This window comes from Oncorhynchus mykiss, chromosome 12 (assembly GCF_057628025.1).
Source record: "Oncorhynchus mykiss isolate SJ-2025 chromosome 12, ASM5762802v1, whole genome shotgun sequence".
NCBI lineage: Eukaryota > Metazoa > Chordata > Actinopteri > Salmoniformes > Salmonidae > Oncorhynchus > Oncorhynchus mykiss.
In genome coordinates, this window is record NC_143033.1 from 81,394,215 (window position 1) to 81,417,089 (window position 22,875).

Below are 22,875 nucleotides of genomic sequence, written 5' to 3' on the forward strand. Positions count from 1 at the left end.
TGCCTCTGGAAGCAGCGTCAGCACAATAACTGTTCGTCGGGAGCTTCATGAAATGGGTTTCCATGATCAAGCAGCAACACACAAATCTAAGATCACCTTGCGCAATGCCAAGTGTCAACTTGAGTGATGTAAAGCTTGCCGCCATTGGACTCTGGAGCAGTGGAAACACATTCTCTGGAGTGATGAATCACGCTTCACCATCTGGCAGTCCGACGGACGAATCTGGGTTTGGGGGATGCCAGGAGATCCCTACCTGCCCCAATGCATAGTGCCAACTATAAAGTTTGGTGGGGGGAGGAATAATGGTCTGGGGCTGTTTTTCATGGTTCAGGCTAGGCCCCTTAGTTCCAGTGAAGGGAAATCATAATGCTGCAGCATACAATGACATTCTAGATGATTCTGTGCTTCCAACTTTGTGGCAAAAGTTTGGGGAAGGCCCTTTCCTGTTTCAGTATGACAATGGCCCCATGCACAAAGCGAGGTCCATACAGAAATGGTTTACCGAGATTGATGTGGAAGAACTTGACTGGCCTGCACAGAGCCCTTACCTCAACCCAATCAAACACCTTTGGGATGAATTGGAACGCTGACTGCGAGCCAGGCCTAATCGCCTGACATCAGTGCCCGACGTCACTAATGCTCTTGTGGCTGAATGGAAGCAAGTCCAGGCAGAAATGTTCCAACATCTAGTGGAAAGCCTTCCCAGAAGAGTGGAGGCAGTTACACCCCGCCAAGTGTGTGTAACCGGTGTGAAATGGCTTGCTAGTTAGCGGTGTGGTGCTAATAGCATTTCAATCGGTGATGTCATTCGCTCTGAGACCTTGAAGTAGTTGTTTCCCTTGCTGTGCCTGTGGCTTTTGTGGAGTAATGTGTAACAATGCTTCAAGGGTGACTGTTGTCTTTGTGTCCAGAGGGTCCCTGGTTCGGGGCAAGGAGAGGGACGGTAGCTATACTGTTACATGGGGACCAACAGATCCGACCTGCGCCAGGTTGAATCTGAATGCATATGGATGTCTATGAAATTTCTCAAATGTCCGGACATCTCAAATGTCTGCACATCGTGGTTTACCAGCAGCTCCAAACATCTAAATAATAAGATACCTGCCAAACAAGCTTGTAAGAACTGTACATAAAATGCCCCCTCATACTCATCTGGAGGTGCAGACGTTTTTGGTCTCTATCTCTGTAATGTGTCTGTATCTATGTAATTGGACATGTATTTATGTATTAAAAAAAAAATAGGGACAGCATTGGAAATAAGTCCGCGACCCGCGACTTTATTGTGCAATCCCTGTCACTTTTAAAAATCTTTGTGTGTACTGGATGTACGGTATGTATTTTTTTAAATGACAAATAAAGTCTATCTATCATTCCAAACTGTGCAGCGGCCAATTGATGAATGGAAAGAGACTGTTACAGACACCAAAAAGTTTAATGAAATTCTGAGATTGTCAAGCCAAGCCTTCGATGCCGGACAAGCCTGCATGGTAGGGAGGGATGTATTTTCTGTTTATCGAGATTGACATGGTCTATTTGTTCTGGTGCTGAAAACGCAAACCATGATACTGAAGGTCCCAATGTCAGTAAGCTTTGTTTATTAGTTGTGTGGTGCGTTGGCTCAGAAACCTGCTGGTGGACAATTCATTACATATGTTTAATATAATTATAAATATGGCATCAACATTTAGATAATCTCATTTCCCCCTAGCTGATCATTGTTTGCCGCTGGCTCTTATAGTGAAGTAATGAAACAGGTAGGGAGAGTGAGCTTGTCTGTGGTGGTTGGCGAACTCTCAACCTTCTGGCCTGTAGCCTGTGTGGCATGGACTGTGCCACAAAAGCATGCTGAAGTGGCAAAGTCGATATCCATGTTTAGAAACACAGTGTTGCTAGTTATTGTTATATTTAGTCATTAACATTAGTTTGAGTTAATTCTATGAGGAGGGAGGGTGTTCAACAGTACAAGGGGAGGCTCATGTGAAAATATTTTTAATGTTGGGGAGGGGGGTTCATTGTTATTTTGAGTTGTACCAGCCCCCCCCCCCAGTAAATGTTGATCTGTCCCTAACCACGTTTCCAGATACAGTTGTTATACAAGTAAAGTCGTACATACAAAACACATCACAACAGCTGTGCCTGTGATGGAAAAATGGAAGTTACGGTACAATTTTGCTGACAGATCATTTGTTTGTTCGACATGGTGGGATATTTTGTGTCTTTTTAAATTAGTTATGCGAGAACTGGTGGTGAAAACGCTGTAAACGTGGAGTCACGCTATGATATGGTGTGTGGTCCTCCCACTACTACTTGGGAAACCGTGCAGTTTCTTAGGCTACAGATGAAATAAGTTATGAACTTCACAGGGTGGTGAAAGTGCACCGTGATGAGATTGGTGTTCCTTTCCAATAAATATAGATGGTTTTATTCTGGTGACATGATCAGTGCTTGACAGCCATTTGACAAATATAAATATTCTTGATCTTATCCATAGTAAACTCATCATGTAGACTACCCTACCCTCACTCTATCTGTGAGTTGTTGGCTAGAGTACATGTACCAAGACCAGAGTAGACACATTTTCTATTTAATACAACAGTTTTTGTGACAAAAACATCAGTGGAGTTGAAAATGCCACAGAAACACATTGAACTTTCCATTTGTATTATGTACATGAAAACGTAAGTGAAAAAGTAAAATGTTTGTGCACTACCTCATCACACTGATTTATATATATATATATACTGTATATACTGTATATATATATAGGGGGCTGTGTGATTTGATTGTGCATCAGCAGTTTTTCTATTGTTATGTCAGTCACTGACATGGTCACTCAACTACTGTAGCCCATGTCAGCTAACATTTTTTAGATTGGAAAGTGTGTCTAGCTAGCTATCTAAACGTGTGGGCCATGTTCTTCAAGGGGCCCCCATTGATTTTGTCATGCCAAAATGTGTAGAATTGCAGGAAATAAAAACTGATATGATTCTCTCCACCCAATGGAAAATGTGTATAATACGTGGGTATTAACACCATGGCAAAATGTATAGAATTGCATGACATTTGTGATAAAAATGTCTGTCTGCTTCATAGTAAAATTAGTAGAATTGCACAAAATGTGTTATACAATTGCAAGTTGTTCTCTCTGACACATGGAAATGTGTAGAATTGCAGAAAACTTGCTTTAAAACTACCAGGCAAGCTAGGGCCGGTCCTGATCATATGTCCAGGGTGCTGTTTGTCCCCATCAGATTACTTCTGCTTTAAACTAGCCATGTTGGTGTACTGTAGGTGTGAACCAACATACGCACAAATGTATTTAATCTATTTTAGATAATGTTGGTATATTATTTGCATTATTCTATTTAATGGCAGAGACTGCTGTTATATATTTAACAAATAAATGTACAGTAGAATGTAGAGTACACATTTTTATTCAGCACATTTCTGAGTTTATTGTATTAGTCAACAGACACAGTATGTTGGATTGCTCTATTACTCTAAGTGGTAAATCATGAATAAATTGCTCTAAGTCGGGGATGGGCAAATTTGATGGGGTGGGGGCCACAAACAAATCGGAACTCGTGAGGGGCTGCAGTGGCTAGTGAGTCTGCGTGCCCAAAGTTTATTTCCTGTTATTCTGCCATATATACAGTACCATTCAAAAGTTTGGGCACGCCTACTCATTCCAGTGTTTTTCTTAATCTTTATTATTTTCTGCATTGTAGAATAATAGTGAAGACATCAAAACTATGAAATAACACATGGAATCATGTAGTAACCAAACACTTGAGCCCAGAAAATGTTATTTTACAGGAAGAACTTTTGGATATCAGATTGGCGGTAACTCACCAGCACTACCAGCATTACGACCAGGAATACGACTTTCCCGAAGCGGATCCTTTGTTCGCACCACCCAGGGCAATTTAACTGATTCCAGAGGCCGATCCAAAACAATGACGGTGAAAAAGAGGGACTCGAAGTGGTCTTCTAGTCTGACTTAGGAGCCGCGCACACCACCAACTGCTTCCGAGTATATTACTCAATAATGTTCAGTCCCAGCATAACAAAGTTGACAAGATACTGTCGGAGTTGGCCAAGCCATCTGGATTCTCAGTTCATCGCGCCGACAGGAATAAACACCTCTCTGGGAAGAAGACAGGCAACGGTGTATGTTTCATGATTAATGGCTCATGGTGTAATTGTAATAACATACAGGAACTCAAGTCCTTTTGTTCACCCAACCTAGAATACCTTACAAACAAATGCAGATCGTATTATCACATCCGCGTATATCCCCCCTCAAGCCGATAGCACGACAACCCCCAAGGAACTTCGCTGGAGTTTATGCAAACTGGAAACCATTTATCCTGATTCATTGTAGCTGGGGATTTTAACAAAGCAAATTTGAGGAAAAGGCTACCTAAATTCTATCAGCATATCGACTGTAGTACTCGCGCTGGAAAAACACTCGACCACTGTTATTCCAACTTCCGGGATTCATACAAGGCCCTCCGCCGCACTCCTTTCGGCAAATCTGACCACGACTCAATTTTGCTCATCCCTTCCTATAGGCAGAAACTCAAACAGGAAGTACCCATGCTAAGGACTATTCAACGCTGGTCTGACCAATCGGAATCCACGCTTCAAGATTGTTTTTTTGATCATGCGGACTGGGATATGTTCCTGGTAGCTTCTGCGAATAATAGTGACGTGTACACTGAGACGGTTAGTGATTTCATCAAGAAGTGTATAGGAGATGTTGTTCCCACTGTGACTATTAAAACCTACCCTAACCAGAAACCGTGTATAGATAGCAGCATTTGCGCAAAACTGAAAGTGCGAACCACTGCATTTAACCATTGCAAGGTGACTGGGAATATGGCAGAATACAAACAGAGTAGTCATTCCCTTCGCAAGGCAATCAAACAGGCAAAACATCAGTATAGAGGCAAAGTGGAGTCGCAATTCAATGGCCCAGACACGAAACGTATGTGGCAGGGTCTACAGACAATCACAGACTACAAAAGGAAAACCAGCCACGTTGTGGACACCGACGTCTTGCTTCAGGACAAGCTAAACACATTCTTTGCCCGCTTTGAGGATACCACAGTGCCACTGACGAGACCAGCTACCAAGGACTGTGGGCTCTCCTTCTCTGTAGCCGAGTTGAGTAAGACATTTAAACGTGTTAACCCTCGAAAGACTTTGTAGAATAATAAAGACTGCCGACCCAGACAGCATCTCTAGCCGCATCCCCAGAGAATGCACAGACCAGCTGGTTGGTGTGTTTACAGACATATTCAATCTCTCCCTATCCCAACCTGCTGTTCCCACATGCTTCAAGATGGCCACCATTGTTCCTGTACCCAAGAATGCAAAAGTAACTGAAATAAATGACTATTGCTCCTGTAGCACTCACTTCTGTCATCATGAAGTCCTTTGAGAGACTATTCAATGATCATATCACCTCCACCTAACCTGTCACCCTAGACCCACTTCAATTTGCTTACCGCCCCAATAGGTCCACAGACGATGCAATCTCCATCACACTACCCTATCCCATCTGGACAAGAGGAATACATACCTATGTAAGAATGCTGTTCATTGACTGTAGCTCAGCATTCAACACCATAGTACCCTCCAAACTCGTCATCAAGCTCAAGGCCCTGGGTCTGAACCCCGCCCTGTGCAATTAGGTCCTGGACTTCCTGACGGGCCGACTCCAGGTGGTGAAGGTAGGAAACAACATCTCCACTTCGCTGATCCTCAACACTGGGGCCCCACAAGGGTGCGTGCTCAGTCCCCTCCTGTACTCCCTGTTCACCCATGACTAAGTGGCCATGCACGCCTCCAACTCAATCATGAAGTTTTCAGATGACACAACAGTAGTAGGATTGATTACCAACAATGAAGAGACAGCATACAGGGAGTAGGTGAGGGCTCTGGGAGTGTGGTGTCAGGAAAATAACCTCTCACTCAATGTCAACAAAACAAAGGAGACGATTGTGGACTTCAGGAAACAGCAGAGGGAGCACCCCCCTATCCACATCGATGGGACAGCAGTGGAGAAGGTGGAAAGTTTTAGGTTCCTCGGCGTACATACAGTTGAAGTCGGAAGTTTACATACACCTTAGCCAAATACATTTAAATCCAGGAGGTGGTGGTGGAGGAGGTGTGTTGGGTCATTGTCCTGTTGAAAAACAAATGATAGTCCCACTAAGCACAAACTAGATGGGATGGCTTATCGCTGCAGAATGCTGTGGTAGCCATGCTGGTTAAGTGATCCTTGAATTCAAAATAAATCACTTACACTGTAACCAGCAAAACACCCCCACACCATCACACCTCCTCCTCCATGCTTCACGGTGGGAACCACACATGTGGGGATCCTCCGTCCACCTACTCTGCATCTCACAAAGACACGGTGGTTGGAACCAAAAATAATTTGTTTTTTAATTAATCAGACCAAAGGACAGATTTCCACCGGTCTAATGTCCATTGCTCATGTTTCTTGGCCCAAGCAAGTCTCTTATTATTATTGGTGTCCTTTAGTAGTGGTTCCTTTGCAGCAATTTGATCATGAAGGCCTGATTCACTCAGTCTCCTCTGAACAGTTCATGTTGAGATGTGTCTGTTACTTGAACTCTGTGAAGCATTTATTTGGGCTGCAATTTCTGAGGCTGGTAACTCTAATGAACATCCTCTGCAGCAGAGGTAAATCTGTGTATTCCTTTCCTGTGGTGGTCCTCATGAGAGCCAGTTTCATCATAGCGCTTGATGTTTTTATTTTATTCTTGAAATGTTCCAGATTGACTGACCTTCATGTCTTAAAGTAATGACGGATTGTCATTTCTCTTTGCTTATTTGAGTTGTTCTCGCCATAATATGAACTATCTTCTGTATACCGCCCCTACCTTGTCACCACACAACTGATTGGCTCAAACAAATTAAGAAGGAAAGAAATTCCACAAATGAACTTATAACAAAGGCACACCTGTTAATGGAAATGCATTCCAGATGACTACCTCATGAAGCTGGTTGAGAGAATGCCAATAGAGTGCAAAGCTGTCCTCAAGGCAAAGGGTGGCTACTTTTGAAGAATCTCAAATGTAAAATATGTTTAATTTGTTTAACACTTTTTTGGTTACTACATGATTCAACGTGTGTTATTTAATAGTTTTGATGTCTTCACTATTATTCTACAAATTTGAAAATAGTAAAAATAAAGAAAAACCCTGGAATTATTATTTTGACTGGTACTGTATATATATATATATATATATATATATATATGTATTATTATTATTATTATATATATATATTGTTATTATTATTATTGATAGTTTTTCATTGGTACACGGACCTACATAAGGGTGGGACAGCCAGATGCCCATCCCTGCTCTAAGTGGTAATTGATGACGTCTTGTGTTTTTGAATGTGGTGTGATTTTTCATTTATGCCACAAGATGGCGTCATGCTCGCTTTTGGAGAAAAGTCTCTCCTGGACACACAACATGACTAGGTATTCTAAAATAGAAATTGCTTTTGGTCCTCTGTAGTTTACATGTAGTTTGACGTAGACTCCTTGGAAATGTGCTCCTTCATAGAGATGTAATATTTGTTTATTTGCCAAAATCTATTTGAAACTGAAGGCATGGGGGGTAAATGTAATAGCACACACAAATGACATCAGATCAAGGCGATGGTGAAAACTCTAGTAAAGCAACACGTACTGACTGACCTGATGATTTATGAAATTCCAACCTCTTCTGGATCACTCCTAAATGCAGAGAGTGAGTCAAGCATACACACTCACTCATTCACAGAATAAATCATATGCACACACTTCCCGTTATTTATTTTCTTACATCACTATTGTTTGGCTCAGCAGTTCCTTAAATGTGGATGAATTAGTAATTAAGGATATACAATGCCTCTCACATTATGCCTGAGTCATTTAACACTGCACTGCCAAGGTTTTAGTGGATAAAGCTGAAGAGGTGTTTATGTGAAATTGACAGAAAACATCCTCAGTCTTTGAAGTGCTGGTCAATATTTCATAAAAAAAAGCATTTGTTAGTCTACATTTTTTTGTTTTCAGTTTGATCAGGCTTACAAATTGAAGGGATATTTTGACAGAATTTTTAACAGAAATATGTAGACGAATGTCTGAAGAATAATAGTTTTAAATGATTTACTGTGTGCGTGTGTGTTTGTGAGTGAGAGAGAGTCTGGGGTCTGAAGAACAAATGAATGGAACGACTATACTTCAAATGACTAGAAAGTTAATCAGCAGGTTAATTTCACTTGGGTTTAGCTCTATTTCTTTGTAGGACTAAGCTGCTTTAATTATAATTTACGATGTGATATGACGATGCACTACAACTTTTACGCGACAGCATCATCTTTTATGTCGCATCTAATAACAATATCGGATGGGGCGTTAACTTTCAATTGTTTCTTATAATGAACTGTCACTTAGCCAATAGGCTATCTCAGTATAGGGCCTTCGATGGTTTGATAATTTCCATCTCTGGTTTCTCAACGAGACATTTCAACGAGAAAATAATTATGTTTCTCGTGCCAGCTATTGTCATTTTAGCGCCATATCTGTGGAAATTCAGACGAATTTCTATTATTATCCGTTTTTGTTATTGAAACCACACAACCCGTTTTTCCGCCACGGCATTGGACCTGTTTCCAATCTGAAGACATGCGTGATGAATTTGGCAAATCATCTGCAGCTTTGTCGGTAACGTAGCCCACCCACACCAGCCCAGTCGCCCGCTGCCCTGGGGTATCAATAGGAAATGTGGAAATCCCAACAAAGAACTAAATCATTAAACATAAACAACCCAGGGCCTTCGAACAATACAAACGTGCCCCCCGCTTCTGGCATTCCTTTTATGGATTGGCAAGTGCAAATCTATTACTTTCAGCATAATACCAGTTTATTCTCAGTTGGCTATTAGGCCTATATAAAATACTATTTAACAGTGTCATTACGGACTGTTATATATTTAAAGGTGTGTGTTTTCAATTGAGTAGCAGGCCGATGGTTTCCTTGTTCATGAAAAATAAGGCATATCAATTAAATTTTTCTCATTGTGTAATTTCTGACATTATGACCGTCCTGTTACTTCTCGCTAAATAGGCTTCTCATGGGGGAAAAATAATGTCAGCAAGCCTTCGCCAGATCTAGTCATATGCCTATCACGAAATTACAAGTAGGCTAGCTGCTACATTTAATTGGCATAGTAGCCTAGTTTCAATATGCTCGAATATTATTCCTGTTGCTATTATAATAGCAGCATGTTATTAGCATAATTAGGCTACTATACATTTCTATAGGCTACATTTCCCTCTATAAATGGTAAAAGTTGCAAGGCGCCGTAGATTCTCTATCTATAGGAATAGACACCTTCTGAAGGTGACCCTTAGGCCTACTGGTCCAACAATTGTTTTTGACACTGTAGATATAGATTATGGAGTTTGCTCATACTTCTCTTCCGTCACTGCAAGTCCCCAATATCAACACAAGTATTGTTAATCTTCACTCTCCTTTGATTTGTCTCATTTACCTTGGCTAAAACGAATAGGCCTACCACATGTATTTTTGATCGATCTAGATTGATTGATTTAATCTAGCATTTCAATTATTGCAGAATTTTGAATGTGGGCCTCTGGCTGTAGTTTATGAAGTGATATTTTCACAACCATTATGCCTTTTTCCAAAGCACATCATTTCTTGAAAGAAGCATTAACCTAATAAAAATTATTCCTCACTTTGATTTGATTAAACTTCATGTCAAACTTCGTATTTTCAACATTTCTAACTCAACACGCTTCCCTACATTAGAGTTGTTTAGTCGGTGCCATTTGTGCAAAATGTTAGAATGTATGCCTCGATCACACCTATAGTGTTTAGGCAAAATGTACGCTGCATCATCTGGATATGTGTGCAACAAAAGTTCAACATTCACCATCTGCTACTGTTTCTGTCAAGCAGTCTATGCATACAATAAGATGCACATGTTCGATAAATCCAACATATGCACCACACAGAACGCACTGCAACTGCCTCTGTAACACAATGCTGCAAGCCAATTGCAGCGTTCCATTGGAAATGAATGTACTTTTGGTGTACCAAAACACAATCAATCAGTCGGTGTGATGGAGGCTTTAGGCACATTTTTATGGTGTAGCCTTTCATTCATACTCATACTTCAATTCATACTCTCCTCCATGTTTTGCACATGGGCATATGTTGCTAAAATTGTATGAGAAAAATGTTCGAAGCGCCCTTTAGTAGGACATTATTATTTATTCAGAAAGAAAGCGTATACTGAGTTATCTTTGCTTTTGGCGCTTCACGAAATTACAATTATAGGCCATTTTGTTTTTGAAAATGTGTTATTGATGTGGTGATAGTTCAGATGATCTAGGGCGGCTATATGTCTACTCCTCCATATATTTGATATTTCGAATAGCCATCTACAAGTAGGCCTTGGTCTAATAGGATAACATCATTTTCCCCCACCATATTGATATTATAGTTGTCACTTATTAAACGAATGGTAATTTACTGAATGGAATTTGAAATATGATGTTGATTTTGGAGTGATGGGATGATGATAGGTAACGGTTGGTACTTTGGTACCGATTGCCTTGTTTCGATTGGTTAAGAGCTTCTCCTCGATCATAACCATGACATCACAGTCACCTGATCCAATAGCGTTACAGTTCCAACAGGAAACCAACGAGAGAGGATGCTGGACATCTTGGAAGTCTCACGGTGCTTCATAACTTTCTCAGCCTCCCTTTTCTCCGTTTGAGGCTAGAAAGTTGTTCCATTTCATGTTTGTTTGGAGATAAAAAGGCTTTGGATTTTTTGAAGGATTGTTTTTTTCTCTTGAATAACTAACGTGAGAGGGGGCTAAGCGCACATATTTTAAGCTTGTTTTTTTTTTGTGAATGGAGAGGGCAAAGCCTTGCGCGTGAGCATCTATCCCTTTCAAATAACTGACCCTTTCCCACCTGTTGGGGCAGGTGGTTTTGGCTCTGCCCGTGGACTATGACATTGGACTTGGAGCCCATGGAAGATTTTGTTATTGACGTAGTGGGAGAGGGACTCAGGGATAACGGAGATGAGCATCTCGTGTCCTTACCTTTGGAAGAGGCGAGAAGCGCAGTGCATGAACCTGACACTTTTTTGTCTTCGAGCGGGCAGGACGAGGATAGGGACGAGTACTCACCGACATCGAAGCGTCCTCCAGCAGCAAGTAAAAGCCCGGCGTCGGTAAAGCCTCCGTACTCCTACATCGCTTTGATAACAATGGCCATATTACAAAGCCCCAAAAAGCGACTTACTCTCAGCGAGATATGTGACTTTATCAGCCACCGATTCGTTTATTATCGTGAGAAGTTCCCTGCCTGGCAGAATTCCATCAGACACAACCTTTCGCTCAATGACTGCTTTGTCAAAATGCCCCGGGAGCCTGGTAATCCAGGGAAGGGAAACTACTGGACACTGGACCCCAATTCTTCGGACATGTTTGAGAATGGGAGCTTTCTGCGTCGAAGGAAGAGGTTCAAACGCCAGCATTTTCGTTTCGGGGTGCTCAAAGAGCAACCCCTTGAGCCCAGTGGCTTTCACAACTTGTATAGTACTTATGGACTTGGCACAGCGGGTCTTCAGCTACCCAGTTTGGAGATATATCCGTTCGGCTTCCATCACCATGCACACTCGTCATGCGCGCCCACCATCCCACCTGTTAGCTGCCTGCTACCGGCTTTGTCGAGCCTGTTTACCCGGAACACTTTCGCTGCCAAGGCTTTTCTTCAATCACAGCAGCCTGTCACTATCGGGTCCTTCAATCCGAGCCGCTGTGCCACCTTTTCTTCCGCTTTGACCTCCAGCGCTCCCTACGCTTCCCCTGCGCTGTTCCACTCCGCGGCGTCACCACATCTCGCCAGTTTGCATCAAGAATATCAGAAATTACAAACTCAGCGCAGCACCTCTGACCTGGCTAAATGATCAGTGCTTGTGAATATTTGAGTTGTGTTTCAGACTTTACATTTTTTATTTGTATCTCAGGTGATAGAGATTTTTGAAGCTCTTGTGGAAAAAGTTATTTGGCAAATGGTAATTGGATGGACTTTCTTGTTGATCTAGGCCTATTTGAAAAGTTCTTAAGAATGCTGTAGATTTATGCCTTGCATTGATTACATGTTTCATAGCATCTTGCTTTTTACTTTCTAATGTATGAAATGACATTTGTCAATTGAAATGCAAATATTTAACTGACGAGTTTCCTTTTACATTCGGAAAGAAATAAAGGGAAATATTTAAAACAATATATTTAACTCAGTCATTTTCTTATATGCCTTTGCGTCACTGACCTGACAATGTTAGCACAATTGAAGATCTGTAATTGATGCCTTTAACAACTGATGATTGCATAGCGTATATTTTTAATCAATGGAAATATAGCTGCATTTAAAAAAAAAACTATAGTGGGCCTAAATGCGCAGTGGAATTGATTGCATCTTTCAGCAGGAAAACCATTTAATTCAAAATGTTGTTGAGTGTGTAGATGATGTGTGGGTTAAATTATGTTCAGAACATTTTACAAAATTAGGGTCATTTTAGTTTGGCTGGTTAGCATTTCTCTAATAATAAAATATTATTTTATTCAATGATATGATGTTTAGGCCTACATGTAAAAATGTAAGCCTATATTAAGTCAAATAAAATTCTTTAAATAATTGTCACATTTTGACGGTATAGCTTTAAAAGTGTCTTTCGAAACAAGGACTGAGGATCAAGCGATGTGCGGAATCAAACGATATAAAGATCACATGAACGAGATGCAATATTGTGTTGACTCTAATCTATTCTAAATCAAGTATCCTGGAATGTTATGACTACATGTTGAGGATTTTCTGATACTACAATTGAAACATTTTATTTTTGTTCGTTTTTTTATGGCTACGATATAGGCCCTATTGCAATTATTTATATATCATGAAAATCTCTCAATGTGGTTGTTCTGCAGCATCTCGCTGTCGTTTGCCATTTATCCCCAAAAACTGACGCTTAAACACATTGTAAATGAATGCTCTTTCTAAATTTGATGTCTAGAAGTAACGGTCTGTGCAGCTGCGCAGTTTTCAGATTGTCAATTGAGTTACACCACATCCATCCATTAGTTCAACATCGTATTATTATGGCCTGATTTTGCGTCATTCTCCACACAGCCTGCTCGATCTCAAACCAAAAATTGAAAAAATCTGTACAGCACATTCAAAGACTTCATATTTTCTTGTCGGATTATGAGGTAATTTCTAAATCCGCATTTGGTTGTCTCTCTCCAAAGCATTCCTTATAAGATTTTTTTCATAGAAATATTTTAATATGTTTGTATGGGAGATGTAGCTTGAGCCTATAGCTTACTATTCAAAGAGGTATACCACAAATGAACCGTTGCCAGTTGAGGATTTATTCAAATATGTGTTTAAATAGACATCGACAATAAGTGATTTAACTCGGTTTTGCTAGAACCAGATTCGTGGAATATAGATATATTAGTCAGAAAATAAAAGCAATATTACATTGTCAGAATAGTAAAGCCATATTAAAGCCCTGAGAATTCTGGATGTTTTAAAACAATATTTTAAAGTAATTAATAACAAATAGCTTTATAACTTGATAGATATCACAATCAAGTAAAATGGTGATACTGCATGCTATATATTTGTAAACATAAAAGGAACAAAACATAAAAGGAATTAAAGGTTTCCTTAGCCTCTTAATATCGTTTAAAATATCTGGAGCCACATTGGAGATGATTCTAGTACTGTTTCAACCCAAAGGAACAGACATTTCTCATGGATTATAATGAAGATTGAGTATTTGAGACAGATTATTCATGTAAATGTTGAATTATATAATTAACCATATTTGTTGTTTTCTTTTAACGTCCTTGTTTAGATTTATTGTGTGTTTTTCTTTTACTTCTATGCCAGACCGTGCTGTGTTACACTGAACATGACAGGATGAAAATAATGTTAGCTTTCATGGGAGGAAAGTATTTATTTCATTCTACTCTAAGTCTAGTTTAGATTGATGACTACTCTAAAGCTTTTGAAAAGGGCTGATGGATAGAAGTACAATATCCAATTCAGTCTAATGCCGTTTGGCACCCATTGAAGGAGTTAAATAAATATAAAAGATTGTTGCCTGATGGCGAATTGTTAAGTTGCTTGACTGAGAGAGAAATACACAATGATTTTCTTTGTGGGTCCCCGTTTGAATAAGGAATAAGTTTGATTCAGGAAATGTACAGACTCGCTCATACTGGGTCACACTGTTTATTTGATCCTTTTTGTGGTCATATATTTTTCTGCACATGAAACACTAAACATTTATTATTGCTATTGATAATCTTAAACAGTGTGGTGGGAATTGTGGTGAAGTAACCTTAATAGATCCAGCATGAGATTCGTATCATCTGACAGTAAATATTTAGTGTTCGAATGATACTTATCTGCTTGAAAGAAAACTGAAAATACCACCAATGGGTCATTTTAGCCCATGTATCGAACAGAGACTGTATGATAACAGTGTCAGAGCCGTAATGCCATCTTTTATTATGGGGTCAGTCATGATTCATCTCAGAACTCAGGTAAATTAGAAAATAGATCAAGTGTAAACTCTGGGACAGCCAGTGCCTTCATTGATTATACTAGCATCGTCAGGCCTCGGCACATATACAGTTGAAGTCGGAAGTTTTACATACACCTTAGCCAAATACATTTAAACTCAGTTTTTCACAATTCCTGACATTTAATCATAGTTAAAATTCCCTGTCTTCCGTCAGTTAGGATCACCACTTTATTTTAAGAATGTGAAATAAGAATAATAGTAGAGAGAAAGATTTATTTCAGCTTTTATTTCTTTCATCACATTCCCAGTGGGTCAGAAGTTTACGTACACTCAATTAGTATTTGGTAGCATTGCCTTTAAATTGTTTAACTTGGGTCAAACATTTTGGGTAGCCTTCCACAAGCTTCCCACAATAAGTTGGGTGAATTTTGGCCCATTCCTCCTGACAGAGCTGGAGCTGGTGTAACTGAGTCAGGTTTGTAGGCCTCCTTGCTCGCACACGCCTTTTCAGTTCTGCCCATACATTTTCTATATGATTGAGGTCAGGGCTTTGTGATGGCCACTCCAATACCTTGACTTTGTTGTCCTTAAGCCATTTTGCCACAACTTTGGAAGTTGCTTGGGTTCATTGTCCATTTGGAAGACCCATTTGCAACCAATCTTTAACTTCCTGACTGATGTCTTGAGATGTTGCTTCAATTTATCCACGTCATTTTCCATCCTCATGATGCCATCTATTTTGTGAAGTGCACCAGTCCCTCCTGCAGCAAAGCACCCCCACAATATGATGCTGCCACCCCCGTGCTTCACGGGTGGGATGGTGTTCTTTGGCTTGCAAGCCTCCCCCTTTTTCCTCCAAACATAACGATGGTCATTATGGCCAAACAGTTCTATTTTTGTTCCATCAGACCAGAGGACATTTCTCCAAAAAGTATGATCTTTGTCCCCATGTGCAGTTGCAAACCGTAGTCTGGCTTTTTTTTATGGCGGTTTTGGCGCAGTGGTGTCTTCCTTGCTGAGCGGCCTTTCAGATTATGTCGATATAGGACTGGTTTTACTGTGGATATAAATAATTTTGTACCTATTTCCTCTAGCATCTTCACAAGGTCCTTTGCCGTTGTTCTGGGATGGATTTGCACTTTTCACACCAAAGTACGTTCATCACTAGGAGACAGAACGCGTTTCCTTCCTGAGCGGTGTGACGGCTGAGTGGTCCCATGGTGTTTATACTTGCGTACTATTGTTTGTACAGATGAACGTACCTTCAGGCATTTTGAAATTGCTCCCAAGGATGAATTTGTGGACTTGTAGAGGTCTACAATTTTTTTCTGAGGTAGGCCTTGAAATACACCCACAGGTACACCTCCAATGGACTCAAATTAGGCTATCAGAAGCTTCTAAAGCCATGATATATTTTTCTAGAATTTTCCAAGCTGTCTAAAGGCATAGTCAACTTAGTATATGTAAACTTCTGATCCACTGGAATTGTGATATAGTGCATTATAAGTGAGATAATCTGTATGGAAACAATTGTTGGAAAAATTACATGTGTCATGCACAAAGTAGATGTCCTAACCGACTTGCCAAAACTATAGTTAGTTAACAAGAAATGTGTGGAGTGGTTGAAAAATACATTTTAATGACTCCAACCTAAGTGTTTATAAACTTCCGACTTCAACTGTAGGAGCTGCAAATGCGCGTCTTTGAAACTTCTACATTTTAACCAGGCGTTAAGGTTGAGTCACTTTCCCTGGTCAGGTATGAGACCTCCAAGTCAAGTGCTCGTCATGCGTCAGTCAATGGGTCTATGTGAAAGCTTTGTAGATGATGCAGAAGTCAATCCTCTTTTATCAAGAACAAATAGAGAAAGAGACAAACTATCAGAAATGCAGAGGAGTGCTGTTGATTGACAGAGAGAGAAAGGAGTGACATTTATCTGCGGGGAAAGTCACTGCACCTGACAAAATAAGCAAGACAGAAACTGTGCATGTATGTCGACTTGTATGTGTGTTCAGCTGTCCTTTATCATACATGACTTCTCCATCCCTGCTGTAAGGGAAGAATAAACTTTCCAATAATCAGTTGTGTTTGCCTTTATTTTCTTTCCTTCAAGATGGGTGTCTAACAGGATGTGAGAGAAACTGTTACTACCTCCTCTTTTTCTATCATTGGAGACCTGTTGCATTAACCCCTGGGCTGCACCACCTCTCTCCTACATTCTCTCTCTTATAGTCTCACTTTTGTTCTTGTTAAATGGCATGTGAAAGAATGTTCCTTGAGACTGCCAATTCATTTAGAAATGAAATATGTAAAAGGGCTCAGCAATTGTAACAACAATGAATACGTCACTACAGGAGACTCCAATCGATGTCACATTATGGTTATTCATAACACTATGAACATGATGAATGTAGGTTTATGTGACTCCCATCAGTGATGCGTGCCCTGTTACCGCTCCAGGTTTCTACTCAGTTCCACGTGGATTATCAGTTATGACTTATTATAACTCACATCTTCCCTCTGATGTAGAGGCCATTTCCTGGGCAGTCTGTCGATTTAGTCAGAAGTCCATTCATGCCTGACACGGTTGCTATGCCATGCTTTCATTCGAGCATTATTAAGGCCAAGCCAAACAGGCAAGGTAAACTCATTCCTCCAACACCCACCCTCCCCTTTCTTCCTTTCCACAGCCAGATCACAGTGCAGAGAGTGGTGCATTGTGGGATAGCCTTAGCTAATTCAGTCATTAGATGAAAAACAACGGTTCAATGTTATTCCTACATGTTATTCCTACATTTGAAATGCATCATTTGGAATGAGTTCCCTTGAATGTTTTTATTTTCCTGAACTGTTGAGAGTGGTTTGTAAGTTATTTAAACTGATTGAATTTAAATTGATTGAAAGAGACCAAAGACAAAACAAGCACTTAAGTGCAGCACAATTTCAAAGGGATTATCTGTTGGCTACAGTGATCAGAATTGAGGGGGTGGTAGTATCAATGTATAGAGGGGGAAGCTACAGTAAGTAGGTGGCATTTTGAGTTAGCCTTTGAAAAGCTAGCCCTGTGCTACGGCTGATCAGAGCAGAGGTTTTCTCCTCTCACTTTAATGGCTGACTTCCACAGGCCCGGCTTGTTGGCGTTTGCTTTTCCTGGCAGGGCTGATCCCTGCTGCCCCGCTTTTGAGAGTTATTCAATTATATATCCTCCACCCTCCGCGTCTCCCTCTCTCCCCTGCTTCACCGGTCTGTGCTTCACCCTGCCAGGACCAGTAAAAAAGGGTGCTGCGTTGGTGCACCGTTCTCCAGTCTCGTGCCCAAGAATTTATGTGTGTGGGGCGGTGGAGGGCAGTGCAGTGTGTTTTTGGAAAAGGGACCCCTTCAACCCTCAGTGCCAGCAGATGACAATGACATATAGCAGGAAAGCCACCCAGAAGGAGAATGATCTCACACCTCAGCCACGTGCTGAGAGAGGAGGGAGGAAGAAAAAGAGGGAGATCTGGGTAGAGAGAGGGAGGGAGAAAAAGAGGGAGAGGGGTAGAGAGAGGGAGGGAGAAAAAGAGGGAGATCTGGGTAGAGAGAGGAAGGGAGAAAAAGAGGGAGATCTGGGTAGAGAGAGGGAGGGAGAAAAAGAGGGAGAGGGGTAGAGAGATGGAGGGAGAAAAAGAGGGAGATCTGGGTAGAGAGAGGGAGGGAGAAAAAGAGGGAGATCTGGGTAGAGAGAGGGAGGGAGAAAAAGAGGGAGAGGGGTAGAGAGAGGGAGGGAGAAAAAGAGGGAGAGGGGTAGAGAGAGGGAGGGAGAAAAATATGGAGAGAGGGGTAGAGAGAGGGAGCGAGAAGGTTTTATAGAGATGGAGATAAAGAGATTGCAAGGTAGCAAAAGGCAAGTAGGCATGGGGTCTGATTAGGTGCCTGATAAGACAAGGGTGAAGTTCTCTGAGTTGGTGTCGAGACTTAGATTTCCTGGTGTTAATCATAGAACCCTAATGGACTTCGCCTCTATACCCATGAATTGACTAACCACACCCTAAAACCCACTGACTCCCTATATATTTCAGAAGAAACACCCAACTTCTCTCACGAAACACCAAGATCAAAAATATTCTCGCAAACAACATCAAAATATCCGCAGTTGCGCTCTGGGTTTTATTGTTAATCGAATCAGCCTCATTATAACATCTGTGAGACAAAAACACAGGCCCTCTAATGCAGCCTTTATGCAGTTCAATGGGTGGCATTTGGTCATGACCCCCCTACGCTTCCCAATGCCCCCCTTCAATCTTACTGGTACCCTGCTGCGTCCCAGCTGGCGACCTCATGCCCTCACCATTTTCCTGCAGCCTGGCACCTCTTAGGGCTGGTGGGTGAAGAGAGCTCTACCCAATGTGCCCAATGGTTGGGCAACAAGAATCGGGCAATATCATGTACGCTACATTCTTGTCGTCATCAAGTCCAGACCCACAGGTATGGACCAACAGCTCTAACCCTAGCACAACCGTGGCCAACAAGAAACGCTAGCTAGCATATCCTCAGAGAGCTCAGATCAAAGGCACTGAGGGGTGATGTCACCCACAGCAGCCCCTTAACCGCCTATTGCACCAAATGAGCGTCATTAGCCATACAAACAAGACTAAAACCTGATGTCATTTAATCAAAAAGAAGCAGGAAGCACAATTAACATCTGGTCCAAGACGTGTCAGAGTGGGGTCAGGCTAACCGGGCTCTGATTACAGTTGTAGTAGGCCTATGGCTTAACGAGAATAACTCTAACCCCAACCTGGCCATGATCTGCTGGCCAACTGATCTCTGAGCAAGACAGAGTGACCTGCCTGCTCCACCAGGCATCACCATGGAGACGTGATGAAGTTTGGAAACTCTGAAGTTAAAGAGTAACAGTAGGGGATAGGTCCCTCCTACAACCCCCTCTCTCTCCAGTTTTGGTTTTCTTCCTTCTCTCAATAACGTCTGCAGTGGCATATTACAACTTGGAAGTGGATTTTAAAGGGGCATTGAAAATGTTGCCAGAATGGGAAAAACATGAACTGGCTCAATCGAAGCAGATTAGGCAGGCGAGCCAAACCTCACGCTTTGTAAAAAATACGAAAAAAATACTTTTTAGGTTGGTGCTCAGACCAACCGCATAGCAGGGAAGCCAAACCTAGCCCTCTCCCTCTACTGAAAAGAATGGCATCAATGACATAAAGAGAGTACATCCATTGAATTGGCACCTCATATCTCTCACCCTTTGCTACACAATGTCAACAAAGTCACTGCATCCCTGAGGGTGCTGGTGTTGGAGCAAAAACCTTATTTTATCAGTGCTGCAGGTCTGAGTTGGGGAAATTACAAAGCTAATTCAAAGGCTTGTAAACAATGGAACAGTAACATAAGTCCAGTAATTCTTACTGTATGTAATGAATGTTGTGTTATACTATGTAGCAGTGATGTGATAAAGCTGATTGCTGTGAAGTTCAGAGATTAGAGAGTAAGCGTAAAAGCACCGCCCTGCCACCCAATCTGTCGGCCAGCGAGCCGTGTTGCCTCCGTTGGTGGTCCCTGGTGTAAGCTACATTTTCCCCTTGCTTCTCTCTCCCCTGTTTTTTTTTAATAGCAAACACAAAATGGTTCCTAATTCACTGCTGCTAGAGGGGGGTAATTTGCGGCTTTTGGCTGAGTGTCGCAAGCCCCAAATTTGAAAAAGCTGCTCTGGGGAAGGCATTCTATAAGGCAGTAGAGCTACAGTAGGGAGAATCACTTCAATGCATCCAAAGGAAAACAGACACAGCTAAACATGATGATCTCCATACTCATGATGATCTCCATACTCATGATGATCTCCATACTCATGATGATCTCCATACTCATGATGATCTCCATACTCATGATGATCTCCATACTCAAAAGGCATGTATGTAACAATAACTTGGGGAAACTGAAATCCTTCCTTCTGAGCTTCTGCCAACAATCGGAGCTCTTTTAATTCATTGATCATTGTGATATGTGCTCACTCCAAATAACTCTTGTTTTTAAATTGCATACACAAACATTGTCTTTGAAATGCAGTATGGAATCACCATTGTATGTCTGTTACTTTCATTTTCATAGCAGACTCTTTCCTTTGTCAGTAGAGCAGCAGTAGAGTTTGTAGAATTTAAAACCAACTGGCGAAACGTAAAAATTCTGGTTAAGATACATTTGATATGTGATCGTTCCAATTTCCGGGAGGATCTATCAGATGCCAACGGAAGTCCTCCCTCATTGTGCTGACAAATGGGAGAAAACAGTTCTTCATCATAAAAAGACTATTTCATCTTTTCTAGAGGGATACACTGACAAAATATGACGTCAATATAAATGTTCAACATGTTGGAAAAGTAAGCAAAGAAGAGAAAACAATTAATACAACAGAAACCTACAATTGGTTGGGGTGATATCTTGTCTGTGTGTGGGAGAGAATCTGGATCTCTCTTCACACTCTGAGCAAGCAGTGACTCAGCCCAGGGGTTTCGGAGCGCTCCTAGCTCAGTCGACACAAGGGCCCTAAGAGGTGCTCATTCATTTTGATTAACAGGGTCCTCCTCTCTCTCATCCTCTCCTCGATGGCTTCCTCTCTCCTCAGGGAAAGCCTGCAGGGATGTTTGTCTTTTTTTTTTATCCGGCATGGTTTTTCACTTCCACAACAGCACGTCATTACCCAGAGTGTTTAAACACTTAAGTACGGTTTGAAGGGGAGAGGAAAAGCACTTGCAGTGCACAGCTCTACATTAACTCTGCATCACTCAGGGGAGAAGTAAAAACCTGCCCTCTGAGCAAAATGAAGTCAATAAATAAAAGTAGCGGTTGTCAGATGTCTGGAACAGCTTGAGAGGATTTGAACAACAGGGTAGCCCACCGTGTTGAAATGAGCACTGCTAACTTTGGGCCGTCTCTTCAGAACTCCCCACTACCAGTTGCTGAGCGCTATTGACTAATGAGGTTGGGCCTGGTGCATGATAAGACAGTGTTAGAGGAGCATTTAATCCATAGAAAACACAGGCTGTTGAAGGACACAAAGTCACAGCAGTGCAGAAAGGGAAGAGGGAGCAACAACTTAAAACAGATGGGGTAGGTAGAGCCTGATTACTCCATTGCAAGAATATAAGAGGAACATAAAATGTGTTCCTGGGTTTAGTTTGATGGGAATAACACTTTGATAATTAAACTGTGCTCAGACTGTTGTTCATCCACAGGTTGCCTGGAACCACAGGCAGAACTCATAAAGCATGTGGCTGCAGCTGCTCTGCTACTATTTTCCCAAGTCAATGCGATTGATCATAGGTCCCAGGGTAGATCCAGAGGAAGCTGCAGGTGTGGGGAAGGGAAAACACAATCATATCTCAAGTCAAACAAATGGCGTCTCCACTGATGGAGATGGATGGAGGAGCAGCATTCCAATCGATGCTGGAGATCTCCACTCCTCAGTCCTGGGTGCTCTTGGCTGCATGGGCCAAACATCTGGAGAGGGAAGGAGGGAAGGAGGGAGAGAGGGAGGTGAAAGCTGTTAACTGATCGGCTGTGTTTATCTAAAGAGGCACGGGACTCCTGCGGAGGAGGGAAACCACGAGTGAGCCTGTGTCAGGGAGGAGAGTTCACGCCCTCGTCCCTTTTCTTTCTCTTTTTCTCTGCATCCTCATCCCCCTCACCCTCCTGGTCAGCTGAATGGAGGGAATGCCAGTCGAAGAGGGGATGCTGGTCTGGTCTCTGGTGCAGACACTGGTGGCAGGCCGCTGCAAAACACAGCATGACCACTTCCTCAGCAAACTGCTCCTCTCTTCTCCACAGTTCTTCCCTCTTCGTTCCCTCTTTCCCTCCCTCTATCACCCTCCCCATGTCTCTCTCTGATGCTCAGGGAGCAGGAGACTAAACCATACTTTTCTCTTTTTTTGGGCCTTTCTCCTGTCTTTTCCCCAGCAGCCCTATAAAACGCTGCCCTGGTCTTGTTTTCTCTACAAGTCAAGGGATGAGCTGGGGCTCATAAAATGGGAGCTCAGAGGGCAAGCGGAGGTCTCAGGCTCTGTAAAAGAGTGCATGGGGGGGGGGGGGGGGGGTCTGGCAGAGGGAAAATATAGAGTTATACGTAGGACACCTTGGGAGCATTTGATCCCTGTGAACGTGCGCGGTCTGGGGAAGACACGCTCTGTAAATTTCCCTCCCATGTGCAGTGTTCT

The 22,875-nt window shown here is 41.8% G+C and overlaps 1 protein-coding gene across 1 annotated transcript; it reads left to right on the plus strand.

Annotated features, from left to right (window-relative positions):
- The first annotated feature begins 10,625 nt into the window (after positions 1 to 10,625).
- On the plus strand, positions 10,626 to 16,752 carry LOC110538493 (forkhead box protein D2-like). Its single transcript, XM_021625344.3, has one exon. It carries the CDS (start codon positions 11,078 to 11,080, stop codon positions 12,038 to 12,040), a length of 963 nt encoding a protein of 320 aa, XP_021481019.1. The 5' UTR covers positions 10,626 to 11,077; the 3' UTR covers positions 12,041 to 16,752.
- The last annotated feature ends 6,123 nt before the right edge of the window (positions 16,753 to 22,875 follow it).

What these genes read in the sequence shown, in the direction of transcription:
- LOC110538493 (XM_021625344.3), top strand. Translation starts at nt 11,078, where the DNA reads ATGACATTGGACTTGGAGCCCATGGAAGATTTTGTTATTGACGTAGTG.